Below are 16,627 nucleotides of genomic sequence, written 5' to 3' on the forward strand. Positions count from 1 at the left end.
TCGTCTCGTGAATAAACATGCTCTCTTGCAGCGCATCGTGCGAGTGATAACGCATATTCGATAGTCACGAACTATTATACTCGCGCGAGATATCGTGCCTTCTTCTCCTCGATCGGATTTGATAGAGATCAGCTGATGGCTCTTCCTTGGCGGCTACTGACAGTCGCACGACTGGTAAGCATTCAAGCGGGTTTACGTTTGTCAGGTGGAATGATTCCAGGTGAATAAACGCCAAGTGATTCGTTAAAACTTTTTCAAAGTAGTGCCACCACGTGCCAAAGTTGAACGTCAACAAGCCGCGAGTCGGATTGAACTCTGGCACTCTGCCAACACAATCAGAGAGACCTCTAAACACAACAAGTCCATCGCATTTGGTGCGCGTGCCGATGTGTGATCGTGAAATAAACAACAGTGATCGTGAAATAAATAACAGAATGTACCTATCTGTTGATTGCATCACGAAAATGGAGAATGAGAGTTTCGCTTTTCTATCGAACGATTACTTTTTAATGACAGATGCCTTAATCAATTTGAAATTAACTGTCGAGTTATACATTTCAAAAGCAAATATTTTTTCTCTAATTAAATTTAAGGAGAAACTGGATGGATTGTTAAAATTTAATATAATCTAATATATATTTTCAATCAATTGGCAAAGAGCACTTTTAGCCTTTTGAAATTTAATGATTAAAATTAATGATTTGTGAGTCAAAATAAAGATTTGCCTTGTAAAGTATAATTTATTTTTTAAATTATAAATATTATATCGAACTCTTTTTTTATAGTGACTGGACATAAAAATTCATGAAAATAAATTTTAATTCATGAATCTTGAAATGTATTAAATTTATTCACCTTTGACGTAACTGATCTGTTCCAATTCTTCCTTAAATGACGGTTTCCGGAAGGGATATTGATTCTAAAATTGTTCTAAATCTATCGTTAAAGATAATGCAGATTAGTACGATGTATAAGAGAGCAATGAAAATGTATATCACTACAAGTAAAATACATTATCCCCTGTATCTTTGAATCAATCAAAATTGAATTGCTACCTAATCCGTAGAAATTCTTATAAATTGTTCTTTCATATTATTTTACTTTAATATCTTTCATCTTATTCCACAACCATTTTGATTCAACCTGTACATGTATAATTCCGTCCTATAATTTTACAAAACTCCTATACTTTGACTTGAAATGTCATACAACGTACTTTACTTATAGTGTCACTCGATAAAATTGTTGTTATCATTATACTCGCCAGCGACGAAACTTCTCTATTTGTGCAGGCTGAGAGATCACATGGTCCGATATGCCGTTTCTTGTCGACCAGCACGATTCGTCCCGGCAAAGTGGTACCCTTTCAACTGTCAGACATCGGCGAAGGGATTCGGGACGTCACGGTGAAAGAATGGTACATTCAGTGACAATACTCCATTTTTCTTCCTCACATATTTATTCGGATCTGGATCCTGATGATGCGCATACAGAATACTGTGGAATTTAATGCAATATATCAGAAAATAATTGTTTAAATATATTTAAAGAATTTTTAAAATTATTGCAAAAAATTTTCTATGTGTGTGATTTTTCTCTCTTTCTCTAAAAGAAATTTATAAAAAAAAAATCTAAATTTCAGATATCGATTCTTTTACATAATATCAGAGAAATAATTTCTTTCGAGTCCAATTCACATGGACATTTAAAAAACTTTTAATAATTAAATTAATTTACTACTCTAAATATTTTTCTATTTAATTAGAATAATATTTCTATCTCCTTTCTTGGCAAATCTCGATGTGTCACTTGATAGCACGTGGAATATTTCAGGTTCGTGAAACCGGGCGACCGGGTGAACCAGTTCGATGAGATCTGCGAGGTGCAGAGCGACAAGGCGTCGGTGACGATCACGAGTCGCTACGACGGTCTCGTCAAGAAGCTGCATTTCAACGTGGACGACGTCGCCTTGGTCGGGGCAGCGTTGTTGGATATCGAGATAGAGGACGATTCGAAGGATGCCCCGAAGGATTCGGAGGAAATTAAACAGGGCGACGAGGATCAGGCGACTGAAAAGAAAGAGGAGACAGAATCGCAGGATAACATCGTGGACAAGGTTCTAGCCACCCCGACGGTGAGGAGAATCGCCATGGAGAACAACGTAAAGCTTAAGGACGTAGCAGCGACTGGCAAAGACGGTAGGGTACTCAAGGAGGACATACTGGCTCATCTACGGAAAATTTCTGCGACTCCGAAAGTTTCTCCGGAGACGAACGTGACGGGGAGGACGGTGGGGTTGAAGGGATATTCGAAACACATGTGGAAAACTATGACGAAATCTCTGGTAAGTTGACGAGATGCTAAAAATATTTATCTATTCATTTTTTAACCGATAAATTTTGCACGTAAAAAAAATTAAGATGTTATAACTTTAAATTCAATCCATTTTAATTATTTTATCTGCTGTATAAAAAAGCATCTTGTTTCTTTTAATATTCCTATATTAATATTTGCGGTGACAACTTTTTAAATTCCGTGATAGTGATGTAAAAAAATTTATAAGATAATGATTTTAATCCTCTTACTCTCTTTTTTATGTGTAAAATATTTTTTACATTTTATTATCGATTACAATAATAAAATAATTAAAACATTATAAAAATAGTTTACTAATATATAATTTTATTATATAATTTATAATTTATATTATTATATATAATTATATAAAATTATAAAAAAAATGATTTTAATCCTCTTACTCTTTTTTATGTACAAGATATTTTTTATGTTTTATTATCAATTATAATGTAATTTTTTATCACACACACGTCTAATTATAAGATACTAATATTTTAATTCCAATTTATATTTCCTAATTACCTTCTGCATATAATCTCAACTTTTAATATCTGATTTCGCCTACAAATTTGTATCCTTCATTAAATTCTATAATTAATAAACTTTTTACGAAAAAAAAAAAAAAAAAAAAACAATTTACCTTTTGACAAATTCCTCGCAGAGTATACCGCACTTCGTCTACAGCGACGAGTGCAACGTGAACCAAGTGATGCAGTGCCGAAACGATATGAAGGACTCGTTGAGGGACGAGGGTGTCTCTCTGACCCTCATGCCGTTCTTCGTGAAGGCGGCCTCTCGAGCGTTGGAGCGCTATCCCGAGTTGAACGCCTGGCTGAACGAGGAGGATCAGACGCTGCGAATCCTGGACAATCACAACATCGGCATCGCTATGGACACCCCGGAGGGCCTGGTGGTGCCCAACATCAAGAACGTGCAGAATCTCAGCGTTCTCGCGATCGCGCGGGAGCTCAATAGGCTCCAGGAGCTTGGCAGGAGGTCGTCGATACCGCTCGGAGATTTGACCGACACGACGTTCTCGTTGTCGAACATAGGCGTGGTAAGTTTTTATATATATATAATTATATTAAACGGAGAAAATGTTTCGACGCCCGTCGAGGATCAATAATCCTTGACGGTGCTAAAATTGGAATTTTAATTATACCGCGGATGGGACATTTATTTTAACTTTATTGTTCCTATCATTGTACCTGTACCTATTAGTGTGCCTTTGTGTTTAAATAAGTAATAAAAAATTTAACACAAAATAGGATAAAATATTTTTTATAACATATACATAAATAGTTTAACTTAATTAAATAAAAAAAAACTATTTGTTGTATTTATTTCTAGTTTTTTGATGGCTTATTTAAATACAAAAGCACAGTAATAGGGACAATTACCCTACATCCATCATATTCAGTCGCAATCCAGGTGAATCAATAAAGATGACGAAATGACATAAATCATGGGAGCGACTGTTATTGAAGCTGAAAGTCACGTTGTATTGTGGCAATAAATCGTATTGATTTAGGTCGGTGGAACGTACACGAAGCCAGTGATCCTGCCGCCGCAGCTGATAATCGGCGCGTTCGGAAGGGCGCGGAAGGTGCCGCGATTCGACGACGAGGGAAACGTGGTTGCGGCGCACGTAATGTCAATCAGCTGGTCCGCGGATCATCGCGTCCTCGACGGTGTCACGGTGGCGAAGTTCTCCAATCTTTGGAAGCACTACGTGGAGAAACCGGTGCAACTGTTGATCGGCGCGTGACGTGGGGAGTGCTTAAAAAAAAAAATCCGATGTGACGCGTCTCTCAAAATGCCATTTTTGTAATTTCGCTTGATGATGTTTATAGTGAAAATATAGCTGAAAAAAGGAAAAAAAAAAAAAAAAAAACACGTTATAATTTTTTAAAATTACTCTCACTATTTTAAGACCGTGGAATAATTGCGAGGATATTTTCTGAGGGAAAATTTCCTCGAGGGATCGCGAGCATAAAAGAGAATCGAGCGTACTTTTGTAAAAGTATCACGTCACTTGAACGCGATGCTTAAGATTCGATCAGAAGAGACTTAAGAGCGTATCGTAAAACTGAAACTTTTACGACGAGATGCGACATTGCATATGCAACGATCCGATAAAAAGGGAGGAGGAGAGCCACTTTTACGAAATGATTAATGCTGTTACAACGAGATGTTTCTTTTCTGCTAAAAAAAAAAAAAAAAAAACGTAAGATGAATCGCGTTTTAAATCGCTTTGTACGTAAATATTAATTTATTTATTGCTGCACAACCAACTAGGACTTCTCGTTAAAGATCAGACATCTTCCACTAACATATTCAAAATGCATAGTAATTGTATATCAGAAGACGACGTCCGGTAGAGAACGCGCTAATAATTTCTTTGTACATCGATCCGTTACAAACTATAAATTATTCATGTGACAACCATAATTGAACGCACGCTAACGAAGTGGTTGTACCGCGATAGAGAGATATTGTTAACAGCGACAAATTGTTCCCCGGATAAACGTCAACAACGTAATAATAATTAACGTCGTCGATCGTATCGAATTTTCGAGGAAAAAAAAAAAAGAAAAAAATTTATATCCGGCGTAGAAACAAAATTCACCTTGAAAGTCCTTTGCTAAGGACAAACGTAAAGTGAAGTGAAATGAAAGCGAAAAATACCAACGTATCGCAAGTAAAAGGTACAACCACTTGATTGCTTTCGCAAAGTTTCTTGACATACGATTAGTCGTATCTTATCAATTATATACATCCATAGGTACAACTTAGAGTTTCATTCACGCGCGCAAAATCTTAGATTCGCAATCACTCTGTAACGATAGCGAGCCTTCTCGAAGCGGAAGCGGGTTCAAATCGCGCTGGGAGCCAATCGGTCAACAATTTTTATCTCGATTTTACAAACTGTCTGGAAAAAGAATCGCCAAACCAGAATAGGATCAACTTGAAAAGTTCTTTGTCCAGGTGAATTTATAAAAAATTGAGCTCCTTTTCTTGCGAGGCGATTCAAACGCGCTCCGATCGAGAAACACACGCTGTTAAACACGTAATAGGTATCCAAAAAGGTAGTCAGTCTGTTTAGTTTAGAGTAGTAGAAAAGAGTACAATATGTGTGCTCGTGGTCCATGAAAGTGGAAACTTCTCCGTCAACGAATACATGTTAATCTCGTTCTCTTTTTAACGACGATTAATTATCAATTGAAACAGTCACAATCCGTTCCTTCCTAAGAGTCGCGATTCAAAAAGAGAACTTTTCCATATCTAATTTCTGATACTGCATCTTTACACGAAATCAAATGCAAGTTTAGAAGAACGAACAACGAGCTAAAAAAAAAGAATCACACAACCAATATTTATAAACGAGAAGAGAAAAGAATGTAGAAGGACGCTTTCGGTAAAATCTACGATTGGAAGTTCAGGTCGTCGTGAATAGTTAATAGAAATGCAAGAGAAGAAAGGAAAAAGGTTTGTCGACAAAATCAAGTCGACGAAAAATACTAACACGTTTCTTATCGAGTCTGACTAGGTATGAATAATAATTCTACTGACATTCTCTCGATACGCAAAATTCGAACGATACCAAGGTGGTTTTCTCGACCGTAAACTTACCGTAAAATCTTATATATCGTATGTAACATCGACGAAGAACAAAGATACAAGAATAGACACTAACTTAACAACAACGAGTAATAAATCTAACGCGTTCGACTCCAGACCTTCGAGACATTTTTCCTTCGAAAACAGGAGGAGACTTTGATCCCCAAGATTCTCGATCGAAATTTCTTTTTCTGGAAACACAAACCGATATTTTATTATTAATCTTTAATTTAATAACATTAATTATATAATATCGTCAATTAAAAAGTCAATTGTATTAATAAATAAAATAATTAATGAATTTGTGAAATATGCAGAATAAATTCCGGATTTGCGAAGGAAAGATGCGAAATGTCTGGCACGTCGCAGATAGCTTTGCATTCACACCGATTTCAATTATAACAATGCGCACAATATATATATATATATATATATATATATATATATATATATATATATATATATATATATATATATATATATACATATATAAACACAACATATATATATATATATATATATATATATATATATATATATATATATATATATATATGTAACCGAATAACAATTTCATTTGTGCTACCAATTTTCAGTCCTTCACATTCCTTTTGTTCTCTCTGATACTCATTCTACTTGCGCGCGCGTGCGCACACGCAAATTTCCATTTGTTTTATCTCGCTTGTCGACCAACAATATCACGCTTGTGCGATCATTAACCGGTTCTTACATATAGGTTCATTCTTTCAACGGGGAAAAAACGCGAGCAATTGTCGAAATAATCACTAAATCAGTCGCGTTCCGGAAGAGCTTTCTGATGCGTGGTCTCAAGATATATAGTTTGATAATATTAATGATAAGAAATCAAATAACGTACACACGTGTGAAACGCATGAAGCAGTAGCTTTATCCTTAAGCACTGGCGTAAATGTAACTTTTCCTTAAAGTTGATTATATATGTATATATATACATAAAATAATCGAAAATTTGCATATATATATATATATATTATATATACTTTATAAAATTTATAGACATTATAATTCCGTCGAATATTAATCTAATTATTAATATAATTTTTTACTAATCGATATATTCTATTATCTTCAGTCGTATACCGATATAAAAGCATTAAGTAATGCTTTTTGTAAATGAAATACTCTTTTATATCATCTTTAATATTTAATGCAATAATGGAAGGATCGGATGCATCCTTCATTAATGTTATAAAAATATCCGCCAGTGTTGAAGGATCTAAAAATGACGGTTTTTCAATAGCTTAAAGAGTGAATTTTTGAAAGGGGCCAATTATGTAAGTGAAAGAGAGAGAGAGAGAGAGAGAGAGAGAGAGAGAGAGAGAGAGAGAGAGAGAGAGAGAGAGAGAGAGAGAGAGAGAGAGAGAGAGAGAGAGAGAAATCCGTAGTGGATAATCAGCGTCGCGACTGTTGAACGACTGAGGGGAACTTTGAGACACTGACATTGAATATAAACATTATTATCGATATAAGTACGGCACATAGAAGAATATTTTCTTTTCTCTCCTACCAGACAAGCGCGACAAGGGTCCCACAGACAGAGAGAAGCGCCTTTATTACTAACAATAATCCTGAATTATACTGAAACAGTCCGTCTCGAGTGGCTATGTTTGTTTGTAGTCTCGCAAAGAAAATAATAATTAAACATTCGATTTAAATATATATTGTGATTCCGCTCAACGATATTTATTTCGCGCAACACGTAGTCGGAACTATTCTCATTTCTCCCTGTCTCTTTACAACATTAATCGAACCATAAAATTTATAGCTTTGCTATATGCAATAACAATTATTATAGTGTCAACAACTGATAAAGATCGCTATAAAGGTGCGAAGTCGACTTTGTTTCTTAGCAAAAAATTTATAGTCAATAACAAGAAACGAAAAACGTAACAGGTTTAATTTGCTTCGTATATTTCAGTCAATTTTCGTCAGTTAATTTTAATAAAGTTGCGAGAAAACCAATATCAAATCGCACAAAGAGAAGTTTGTCGGCGAAACAGCCTGCAAAATACTCCCTTTCTAACGAACACTTTGATATTACGCGGAGATAATCGGGAGACCTATTTACACCGCTGGAATCTGTGGGAACCTTGTTTAGCTTTCCTTTTTTTCTTCTACAGATATAAATTTGTTTATATATATAATATATGTATATGTGCATATATATATATATATATATCTTTTTCTCAATATATGTTATGTATATGGATAATAAATAGTACTTTTGTTTTCTGGCACATTGTCGGCACTCTCGTCGAAGAGAGAACGCACAGATATAGATATAAATCAACTAGTCTATCAACATCATCGTCCGCACACGCGCGGAGCTAGAGATTTCGGGAAAGACATTATTGTTCTAGTCAAAGAGGAGCTAGGATAACAGATAGATTGCTCGTTTAATTTGTCCGCACAGAGACAGAGTGTTGAAAAATAACATATTCTATATAATATTATATTCTCACACGAGAATCATCACACACACCTTTCGTGTCCTGCGTTGATCGCGAGACGATCAATAGCGGTATCTTAGCTCGTTTACAATCTTATTCGACACAAATATATATATTTATGTTTGTATACAGAGTGTCACTTCCATTTTGATCGACGCACACAAATATTGAAAAATGTATCGCGTACATGTAGGAAAGATTGTAAAATTTCAAGAGGAATATCACTGAGACAAGATAATCTTGAATAAGCTCGAATCTTGCTTGGTACAATTCATTTAATAGTTTTTACTCTTTTGTAAAATTATAATACTGTGGTAAAGAGATATGGTTCCCTCGAAAAAATTGAGGATGGTCTTTATTTAGTGAAATAAAAGAACCACTTGTAAATAATACGTTTATTGCATATATCTCTCCGTCAAAATCTTCCAATTTTTACTTAAAACACTCAGTAGCACGAATAATTCCGATATTTGTGATTGGATCGACTAATATGGCAGACGCTCAATATACTTCTCTCTTTGTTCACGAACGTGACGTGTTCATGTGTCGCGCGATATTTACGGATTTTTATTAAAGAATATATTTAAATATATGTATATATGTTAGAGCTATATAAAATGTATTCAGTCTGAAGTATGTAAAGCGATCGTATGTCATCTAAAAGAATTAGAAAAAGTTTTCCGCTTTTTGTTTTTTCTTCGAATAACTTACAATCATTGGTGGCGACTTATCATCATAGAAACAACAGCACCGGTGGCACGCAGAACGGCGACGGCGTTATTGTGATCAGATTTGGTGAAATCGATACCGTCTACCTCCAAGATCTTGTCTCCCGGTCGAAGAGTACCCTGAGCTGGCCCGTCGGGATTCACCTTCGTCACGATTATTCCCTGCAAAAAGGATATGTCTTTTATTATACGAGAGAATAAATCTCAATTTTAAATATGCTATACTTACGGTCTCTGCACCCGCTACTCCACCAGCTATACTGAAACCGAGACCTGGATTTTTCCTTACTTGAACAGGCAGCTATGGAAAAATTTAGATTATTATTGTATATTTAAAATTATTATAATATATTTTTTTAACTGTAAAAAGAAATTTTTATATGTATTATTTATTTTACATATATTTTATTATTATTATGGCATAATGATAATTTCTTTCTGCAATTAAAAAAAATACAAACACAAAATATATATAATATAAAATAAATAAAATTATGTGTATATATTTTTTAACTGTAAAAAGTTTTGAAAAAATTATTTTTAACAGAAAATTAATTAATTAATCTTTAAATACTGATAATAGAGTATATAATACATCTTTAAAAAATTTAGAAAATGTTATTGTATATTTAAAATTATTTTATACTTTTAACTGTTGAAAAAAATGTTTGAAAAAAATTGAAAAAATTATTTTTAACAGAAAACTAATTAATCAATTAATTTTTAATACTAATAATATAATAGTACATACCACATTTGCGTTTCTGTGAGGACCAAACATCCATTTAAATTTCGGCTTTCTCTCCGAGCCAGATGATTCATTCAACGCAGAATTTGCGTATTCTTGGAGGCTCTCGATGTTGTTCGTGTCGCCCTGAGATTTACTACCCGTATTAAGATTCGGCGTGTCTCGGCCCGAGTTTGTCTCGCTCTTAGCGACAGCGGCAGCGACGCTGGATTCATCGGCGACGCTTCTGCTCGTTTGAACAGGAACGACAACGTTCGATCGACCAACGTTCAACGTCTCGACCGAATTGACGTTGTCACATGAATTGTTGTTCGTGACGTTCCCGTTCTGCAGTTTTCTCGAACGATCGAGCGCTTTCGTCGGCGCCGATAACGGACTCCGATACTTCTTTCCCGTGATCGGCGACGTAGGTATGCCGGAGTAAACCGTATTCAACGTTCTGTTCGCATCGTATTCCTCCGGGAGAGCCTTGACCGAGTTCGCGTCGTTATTCGAGTTCTCCGCATGCTTTGTTTTGAGAACGGGAATTTTGCTCGGTTTGAATGCCCGATCGTTCTGCTCAGAATCGGCGCCGGAATCCAGATTCGGCGTGCAAGTTTGATCTGCACTGTTTCGGTCGAGAAAATCCATCTGTCCGTTATCCATCAACGCGTTTGAATTAGTGAGATTCATCGGATTTTCACCTGGTATCGTATATTCCTCGGCCTTTACCAAGTCCGCGTTCGTATCAAAGTTCTTCTGTTTCGGTACATCTGGAAACATCTCGGCCGAATTTAGCGACGAGTTGAAAGGTAACGAGACTGGAGCTAAATGCGGGTCCGGTTCGATCGCTGAAAAGATAAAGATTCATGAAACTTACTGCTTTTCGGAACTTATTTCGAATAAAGAAAAATATAAATATATAAAATAAATAAAATATATGTAAAATAAATAAATTCTTTTTATAGTTAAAAATATATAATAATAATTTTCTAAATTTTTCCTAATTTTTAGAATTCATCGCATTCAATAAAAAGAAAAAAAAAAGATGAAAAAAGAGGATAAATTAATAACAAATATTAATAATAATTAAATATTAAATATTAATTATTAATTAATATTAATAAATATTAAAAAGTTAAAAATATTAAGAAGTCTACACTGGTAACGTACGATTATTAAATTGCTGGAAGAGAGCGGCTTTCTTGGAGAAGGCTGCTGCGATGTGATATGGCGGCGGAGCTGGCGGAACGTCGCACGATTTCGGCGCAACGTTCACCCGCGCCGTCTGCTTGCTGTCCGTCACGTCAACGGACGCTGCCTTGTAGGGCTCAATAAACTTGTCGGACTCGACTATCTTGGCCGTGTTTGCTTTGGAGTACTCGTCCGGTTTCCACGTGGAGTTTACATAGTCGGATACTGTTGGCGTTTTTGCGACGTAATCAGACGAGGGATTGCGGATGTACTTGGCTTCCCGGATATCCGGACTCTTTTCCTTCGCCAACACGGTCTTGTTCGCCTCGTCGGACGATTCCTCGGACACTGAGGGCTCCGCCGTTCCGGGTTCAACCGGTCTGTTGCTCTTGTAGTTTTTCGCCGTGTTACGATCGATAGAGGTTGCGGATGAAGGCGTGCTCTATAGAAAAAATAAAATTATAAGATAGTGACAAGATTAAACATACAATTCTTATCCTATGTAATAAATATTTAAATTTTTCTATTTTTAAATTTATTTTTCAAATCTATTTTTATTAAAAAATATATTAAAATATATACATATACATTTTTTGTTTATCGAAAGAATATTGTCATGCTGTCGTCGATATAACGAATAAATGATAGAAACTTACTCTTTGATCATGAATGGACTGATGATGCAGATTACGAGCGTGCCTAGCGAGATTGCGTAGCTCCTTGGGGTAAGGGGTTGGTGCTCGATGAAGTTGCCTGGGGACTTCGGAATCTACCTCAGCAGCAAAACATATCCTCTTACCGGTTCCGATGATTGAACTCGAAATCGGTCCTGCGGTCTGCGCCATTTCTATGGATGTGATTAAAATTATAAATTATTAAAAAAAACGATTAGTAATAAAAAATTATTATCACTAATTTGCTGGGTATTCTTTTTCATATTCAAAGATATTTCTTGATATTTCGCACCCGATTCCTTGATATATATCTCTCACCATTTCATTCCTCGTCTTCTTGTTCGTGTTCTTGTTCTGTTTCTTCTTCCACTAGTAGCGTGCACATAAACGTTGCATCTTATCGTTAAATGAATTAATGTTAAACAAAGCGTGCAATAGTGTAAACAGAGACAAGCAACTGAATCAATTTTGATTAACTTAATTATAGAAACTAAATAAAGTGATACATATATAAAAAAAATAATTAATTATTTTTTTAATAAATAATATCTTTTCAATAAGAAATTATTAAAAAGATATTTAAGTAAATGTTTTTACCAAAAAAGGGAAATGTGTGAGAATCGATGCTAATTATAAATAAAGATGTAAAACAAAACTTTTGTTTTCCTAGGCAGTACAATATCCTTTATAGAAATATTTAAAAAAACTCACGCTCCAAATCCTGCCGTGGTTTCTGGGGCAGCATAAAACAGCTCAGCACCATCATGTCCTCTTCGCAGTTGAACTCCTGCTGCAGTGGCACCAATGGTTGACTCTGATTATCGCTCAGCCACAATGCTTTCAGGTTGCTCAGATTAAGCATGGAGACCGGTAGAAACTTGATGCAGTTGTTAACAAGATTGAACACCCGCAACGAAGACAGATGACCGAGCTCAGGCGGCACGCGCGTCAGATTGTTCGATCGCAGGGAGAGCAGGGACAACGCTGTGCAACTGCCAATCTCGGCCGGCAATGCCCGCAGATAATTATTGTCCGCGTTGAGACAGTGCAGCTTGCGCAGCAAGCCTATCGAAGACGGCAAGTACTCGAGAAAGTTCTTAGTGACTATAAGCTCCTCTAAGCTCGACATCTGGCCGATGTCGTTCGGCAGTGCATTCAATTGATTGTCGTCGACCTTGAGGGTGACGATCGTGCGCAGGTAACACATGGTGTCGGGCAGCTCGTACATCTCGTTCGAGGATAGATTCATGATCGCGATGTCGCGCCAGCCGCGTACCTCCAACGGGAGCGCGTGTATCGCGTTCATCGTACAGTCAAAGTGATTCAAGCGATAAAGCTGCTCGACATTCGCCGGGACACGCCTGATGTCGTTACCGTCGATCCACAACTCCGTGAGATTGATGAGATCCCCAACGACTTCAGGCTGTAACAAATAGTATGAATTAGTCTCGCATACTTGTGCCACACATGCATACTTGTATGACAAGTATATAACATCAATTTGAAATTAATATTCTATAAAATTCATAAAATTAACATAATTTTGTATCTTAAATTTTTTCTTCTAAACTTTTGCTAATAATAATACAATTTAAAATATCTTCATTAGTTCTCTAAAGTTGTACAAATATTTTACTAAAGATAAAATTGACTTAAAACAACCATATAATAAATATAGAAAAAATAGTACTGTATATAATTTTATCTTTAACAATATTTTTTTACTCATTTAAATATTTCATTTTTCTATGTATGAGGTATTCCAAATATAAACTTAAAGAGAAAAGATTAATGATAGATTCATTATTTTGATTAATTTCAAGAAATCTTTATTTTAATAGAATTTTAATATTGAATTTAATTATATAAACAATATTAAAGATCATAAAGTTGCAATAAGTGTTCTCTAGAACATTCGACGATTTTGACATTTTGCAAATAATATGCATATAAACAAGTGAATAAGCAAATTATTCATGACAGAAATTGCAATCTTACCAGCTCTGTAAAGTCATTGTTGCCGATATCGAGCCTCTGCAAGTTAACGAGACGACTCATACTCTTAGGCAACGTCATCATGTTGTTCTCCCGCAGCTCGAGCGTCCTCAAGGCTGACAGTCGTCCAAAGTTAGCCGGCAAGTATTCTATATACGCATCATTTATGTAAAGCTCGCGCAAACCAACGATATGCGTTATAGCGTCTGGGAAGCGATCGAAGGGATTGACACTGATATCTATGGAGCGAAGACTCTTGCATTCTTTGATACTGTCTGGCAAATCCTTTATACCTGCAATAAAAGGATACATATAAATGTCAACTCTGAACTAATATGAGATTAAGTGTTTTATAAAACTGAGATACTTTTTAAAGCAACACAACATTTCGCAAATAACAACTCAACAAAAATGTACTGACTGTTTTTACTGAGATCCAAGTGTTCCAAGTTGATTAATGACGCTATGGCGGGTGGTAACGTAGTAATCTCATTATCGCTGAGCGAGAGCACTCTCAACTCGTGGCACTGGAACAACGGCCTGGGAAGATCTTTTATCTAAAATAGATTCACAAGAAAGAAACATTAGATATTATCGTTAATTAAAGCGTATATTCTCGTCGCTATCTAATGAGTCGAGGTACTCACTCTATTGGCATCGAGATACAACTTTTCCAATGTTCTTTCGTAAATGAACACATCGGGTGGTACATCATACAGATTACAGTGATTCAGTTGCAGCTCGCAAATGTCCTCTTCCTGAGTTCTCAGACACGCGGCGCACTGCCACCAAGCGCTACCCATTTCATGTGCGTACAGCTACACAAGACGCAATTACACGCATTAAATATATTCGACTTACACTGTAATCATTATTAAATAAAAAAATAAAGAAGATTATATACAGATATATAGATACAGATTTTTATAAAGTAAAGTCAACTTTTTATCTCCATTTTCTATAAATGTCTAGGAACATTTAAAAATGGTGATAAAGCTATTTCAAGACTGATTAAGGCCTTTATTGCTATCCATTTTTTTTGTACAATTATACAGGATGATTCTAAACAAGATGAACAATTTTAAAAAATAATTTTCTGCTGAAAATTAAGACGAGTTTTTCAAATAAACATATATTCCTATACTCCTTGCTGAGAAGTTATACTCCTTAAAAAAAAATTTTTTCTAAAATTTTGGATAAGTTAAAGAAATAAAATTTGGTTTTGTTTGCTTTTTTATTTTATTCCAAAATTCAACTTGAAACTTATACCATTTCCTGCGTGATAATGTATTTTATTTTTCTTACTTGAAAACTATTGATTTTATGAAAAAAGGTTGTACAGGAATCTAACACATATCTTTAAATGATCATATTTCAGGCGTCAAAAAGCTCCAAGTTTTAAATTGAACAGAGATTGCTAGTTTCATTTTCTTATAACGAGAATAGGAGAATTAAAAAAATATTAATATCCTTTTACCTTTAGTGCAAAATGTCCACTAAATTTCATTTCTTAAATCTGTTCAAAATTTGAGAATTTAATTTTCATCTCAGGGAAGAGGAGTATATGTTTATACGAAAGACCCCCTTAATTTTCGACAAAGAATCATATTTTAGCACTTATTTAGAAACACCCTGTACAGTGTTATTAATATAGCATCTTAACAGAATGCATTAAAAACAGATTAAAGAGTGCACAACAACAGGCTACCTGTGCGGTGCTCTCAGGAACGATCTGACAGATCGCTCCGCACGCGAGGACGCTCGCCGCCGACGATCATCCGCGGGGACGAGGAGCCGCCGATCGCCTTATCACCGCGTCGTGCCGTCGCGGCAGGTAACAGCGGCCGAGGGGAATCGGCATCGCCGACGGCGACGACAAACGTTGCGCGCTCTTCGTCGACGACGACGACGACGTGCGGGGAGAAACGTCAAGAGATGTCACTTTTATTACGGCGGCTCACGTTGATCCGTCGCGACGCCGCCGCCGCTTTTCCCATGCGCATATCCCTCACTCCCTCGTCATCGTGCGTGTGTGCATACGTCGTCGTGGATCCCCGTTGCCAGGTAGATTCTTAAGGGAAGGCGATTTCAGATTCACACGCGACTCTTCCTCTTCCTTCCTTCTTTTCTTCCTTATTGGATTTTCCGTCCGCTAATGGGACAAAGCACCAACTATCCCAAATCCTCTTCTCAACTGCCACAAGAATCATGGATCATGAAGAATGAAGAAGGGAATCCTTCTCAGCATGAAATTAAAGTCACTAGATTATGAAGTACCGCAATCAGGGGAAAAATAGCCGCCATTTTGACTCCACGCTACGCGGTTCTTTCAATTGTGCGAATGTATTATAATCCAATTTTTTTGTAAGAATGAGAGAAAATAAAACTATAAATTATATGAATAAGTATTTTACTTATGCTTTATATTTGTTACAGACACTTTCATTGCAATATTTCTACCGCTCTATAACTTGCTGCTTGTTTTATATCATTGAAATAAATTCTTGTAATAACAAAGTTTTTAATAAGTTTGCAACCAATATTTTGACACGGAGAAATAAAACATACAGAATATTCTTGTAAAAACATATTTATAAAATCAATAGCTATTGTATCCGTTTAAAAAAACAAAGATGTAAAAAAAGCAATAATATATATGTAATAATATATATGGTTAAATATATATCTTTCCAATCGAAATAAAATAAAATATAGAATCTTTACAAAAAATAAAATCTCTCTGATTCTAAAAATAATTATTCACAAAAATAGCGTTAAAAAAACAAAACCTAAATTAATGACATAAAAAAGCACTGTAATCATAATAAATAAATAACCACA

General features: G+C 35.5%; 2 protein-coding genes across 2 annotated transcripts; one reads left to right on the forward strand and one right to left on the reverse strand.

Moving 5' to 3' along the window:
* The first annotated feature begins 39 nt into the window (after positions 1 to 39).
* On the forward strand, positions 40 to 5,759 carry Dbct (Dihydrolipoamide branched chain transacylase E2). Its single transcript, XM_072907641.1, has 5 exons — positions 40 to 174; positions 1,293 to 1,417; positions 1,834 to 2,344; positions 3,020 to 3,415; positions 3,890 to 5,759. Exons 1-5 carry the CDS (start codon positions 136 to 138, stop codon positions 4,124 to 4,126), a joined length of 1,308 nt encoding a protein of 435 aa, XP_072763742.1. The 5' UTR covers positions 40 to 135; the 3' UTR covers positions 4,127 to 5,759.
* Positions 5,760 to 8,395: 2,636 nt separating this feature from the next.
* Positions 8,396 to 16,000, reverse strand: Lap1 (leucine rich repeat containing protein 7 lap1). The gene is made up of 10 exons (XM_072907628.1): positions 15,495 to 16,000; positions 14,434 to 14,604; positions 14,208 to 14,343; positions 13,790 to 14,079; positions 12,503 to 13,214; positions 11,774 to 11,964; positions 11,097 to 11,559; positions 9,948 to 10,774; positions 9,426 to 9,497; positions 8,396 to 9,358 (listed from the first exon to the last, which is right to left on the reverse strand). Exons 2-10 carry the CDS (start codon positions 14,587 to 14,589, stop codon positions 9,182 to 9,184), a joined length of 3,024 nt encoding a protein of 1,007 aa, XP_072763729.1. The 5' UTR covers positions 14,590 to 14,604; positions 15,495 to 16,000; the 3' UTR covers positions 8,396 to 9,181.
* Positions 16,001 to 16,627: the final 627 nt, after the last annotated feature.

Source organism: Anoplolepis gracilipes, chromosome 15 (assembly GCF_047496725.1).
Source record: "Anoplolepis gracilipes chromosome 15, ASM4749672v1, whole genome shotgun sequence".
Taxonomy (NCBI): Eukaryota; Metazoa; Arthropoda; class Insecta; order Hymenoptera; family Formicidae; genus Anoplolepis; species Anoplolepis gracilipes.

What these genes read in the sequence shown, in the direction of transcription:
- Dbct (XM_072907641.1), top strand. Translation starts at nt 136, where the DNA reads ATGGCTCTTCCTTGGCGGCTACTGACAGTCGCACGACTG. An exon ending in GACGTCACGGTGAAAGAATG is followed by an intron (nt 1,418 to 1,833) that starts GTACATTCAGTG and finishes GGAATATTTCAG; the next exon opens with GTTCGTGAAACCGGGCGACC. An exon ending in AAACTATGACGAAATCTCTG is followed by an intron (nt 2,345 to 3,019) that starts GTAAGTTGACGA and finishes AATTCCTCGCAG; the next exon opens with AGTATACCGCACTTCGTCTA.
- Lap1 (XM_072907628.1), bottom strand. Translation starts at nt 14,589, where the DNA reads ATGGGTAGCGCTTGGTGGCAGTGCGCCGCGTGTCTGAGAACTCAGGAA. An exon ending in ACAATGACTTTACAGAGCTG is followed by an intron (nt 13,215 to 13,789) that starts GTAAGATTGCAA and finishes TATTTGTTACAG; the next exon opens with CCTGAAGTCGTTGGGGATCT. An exon ending in GAGTAGCGGGTGCAGAGACC is followed by an intron (nt 9,359 to 9,425) that starts GTAAGTATAGCA and finishes TCCTTTTTGCAG; the next exon opens with GGAATAATCGTGACGAAGGT.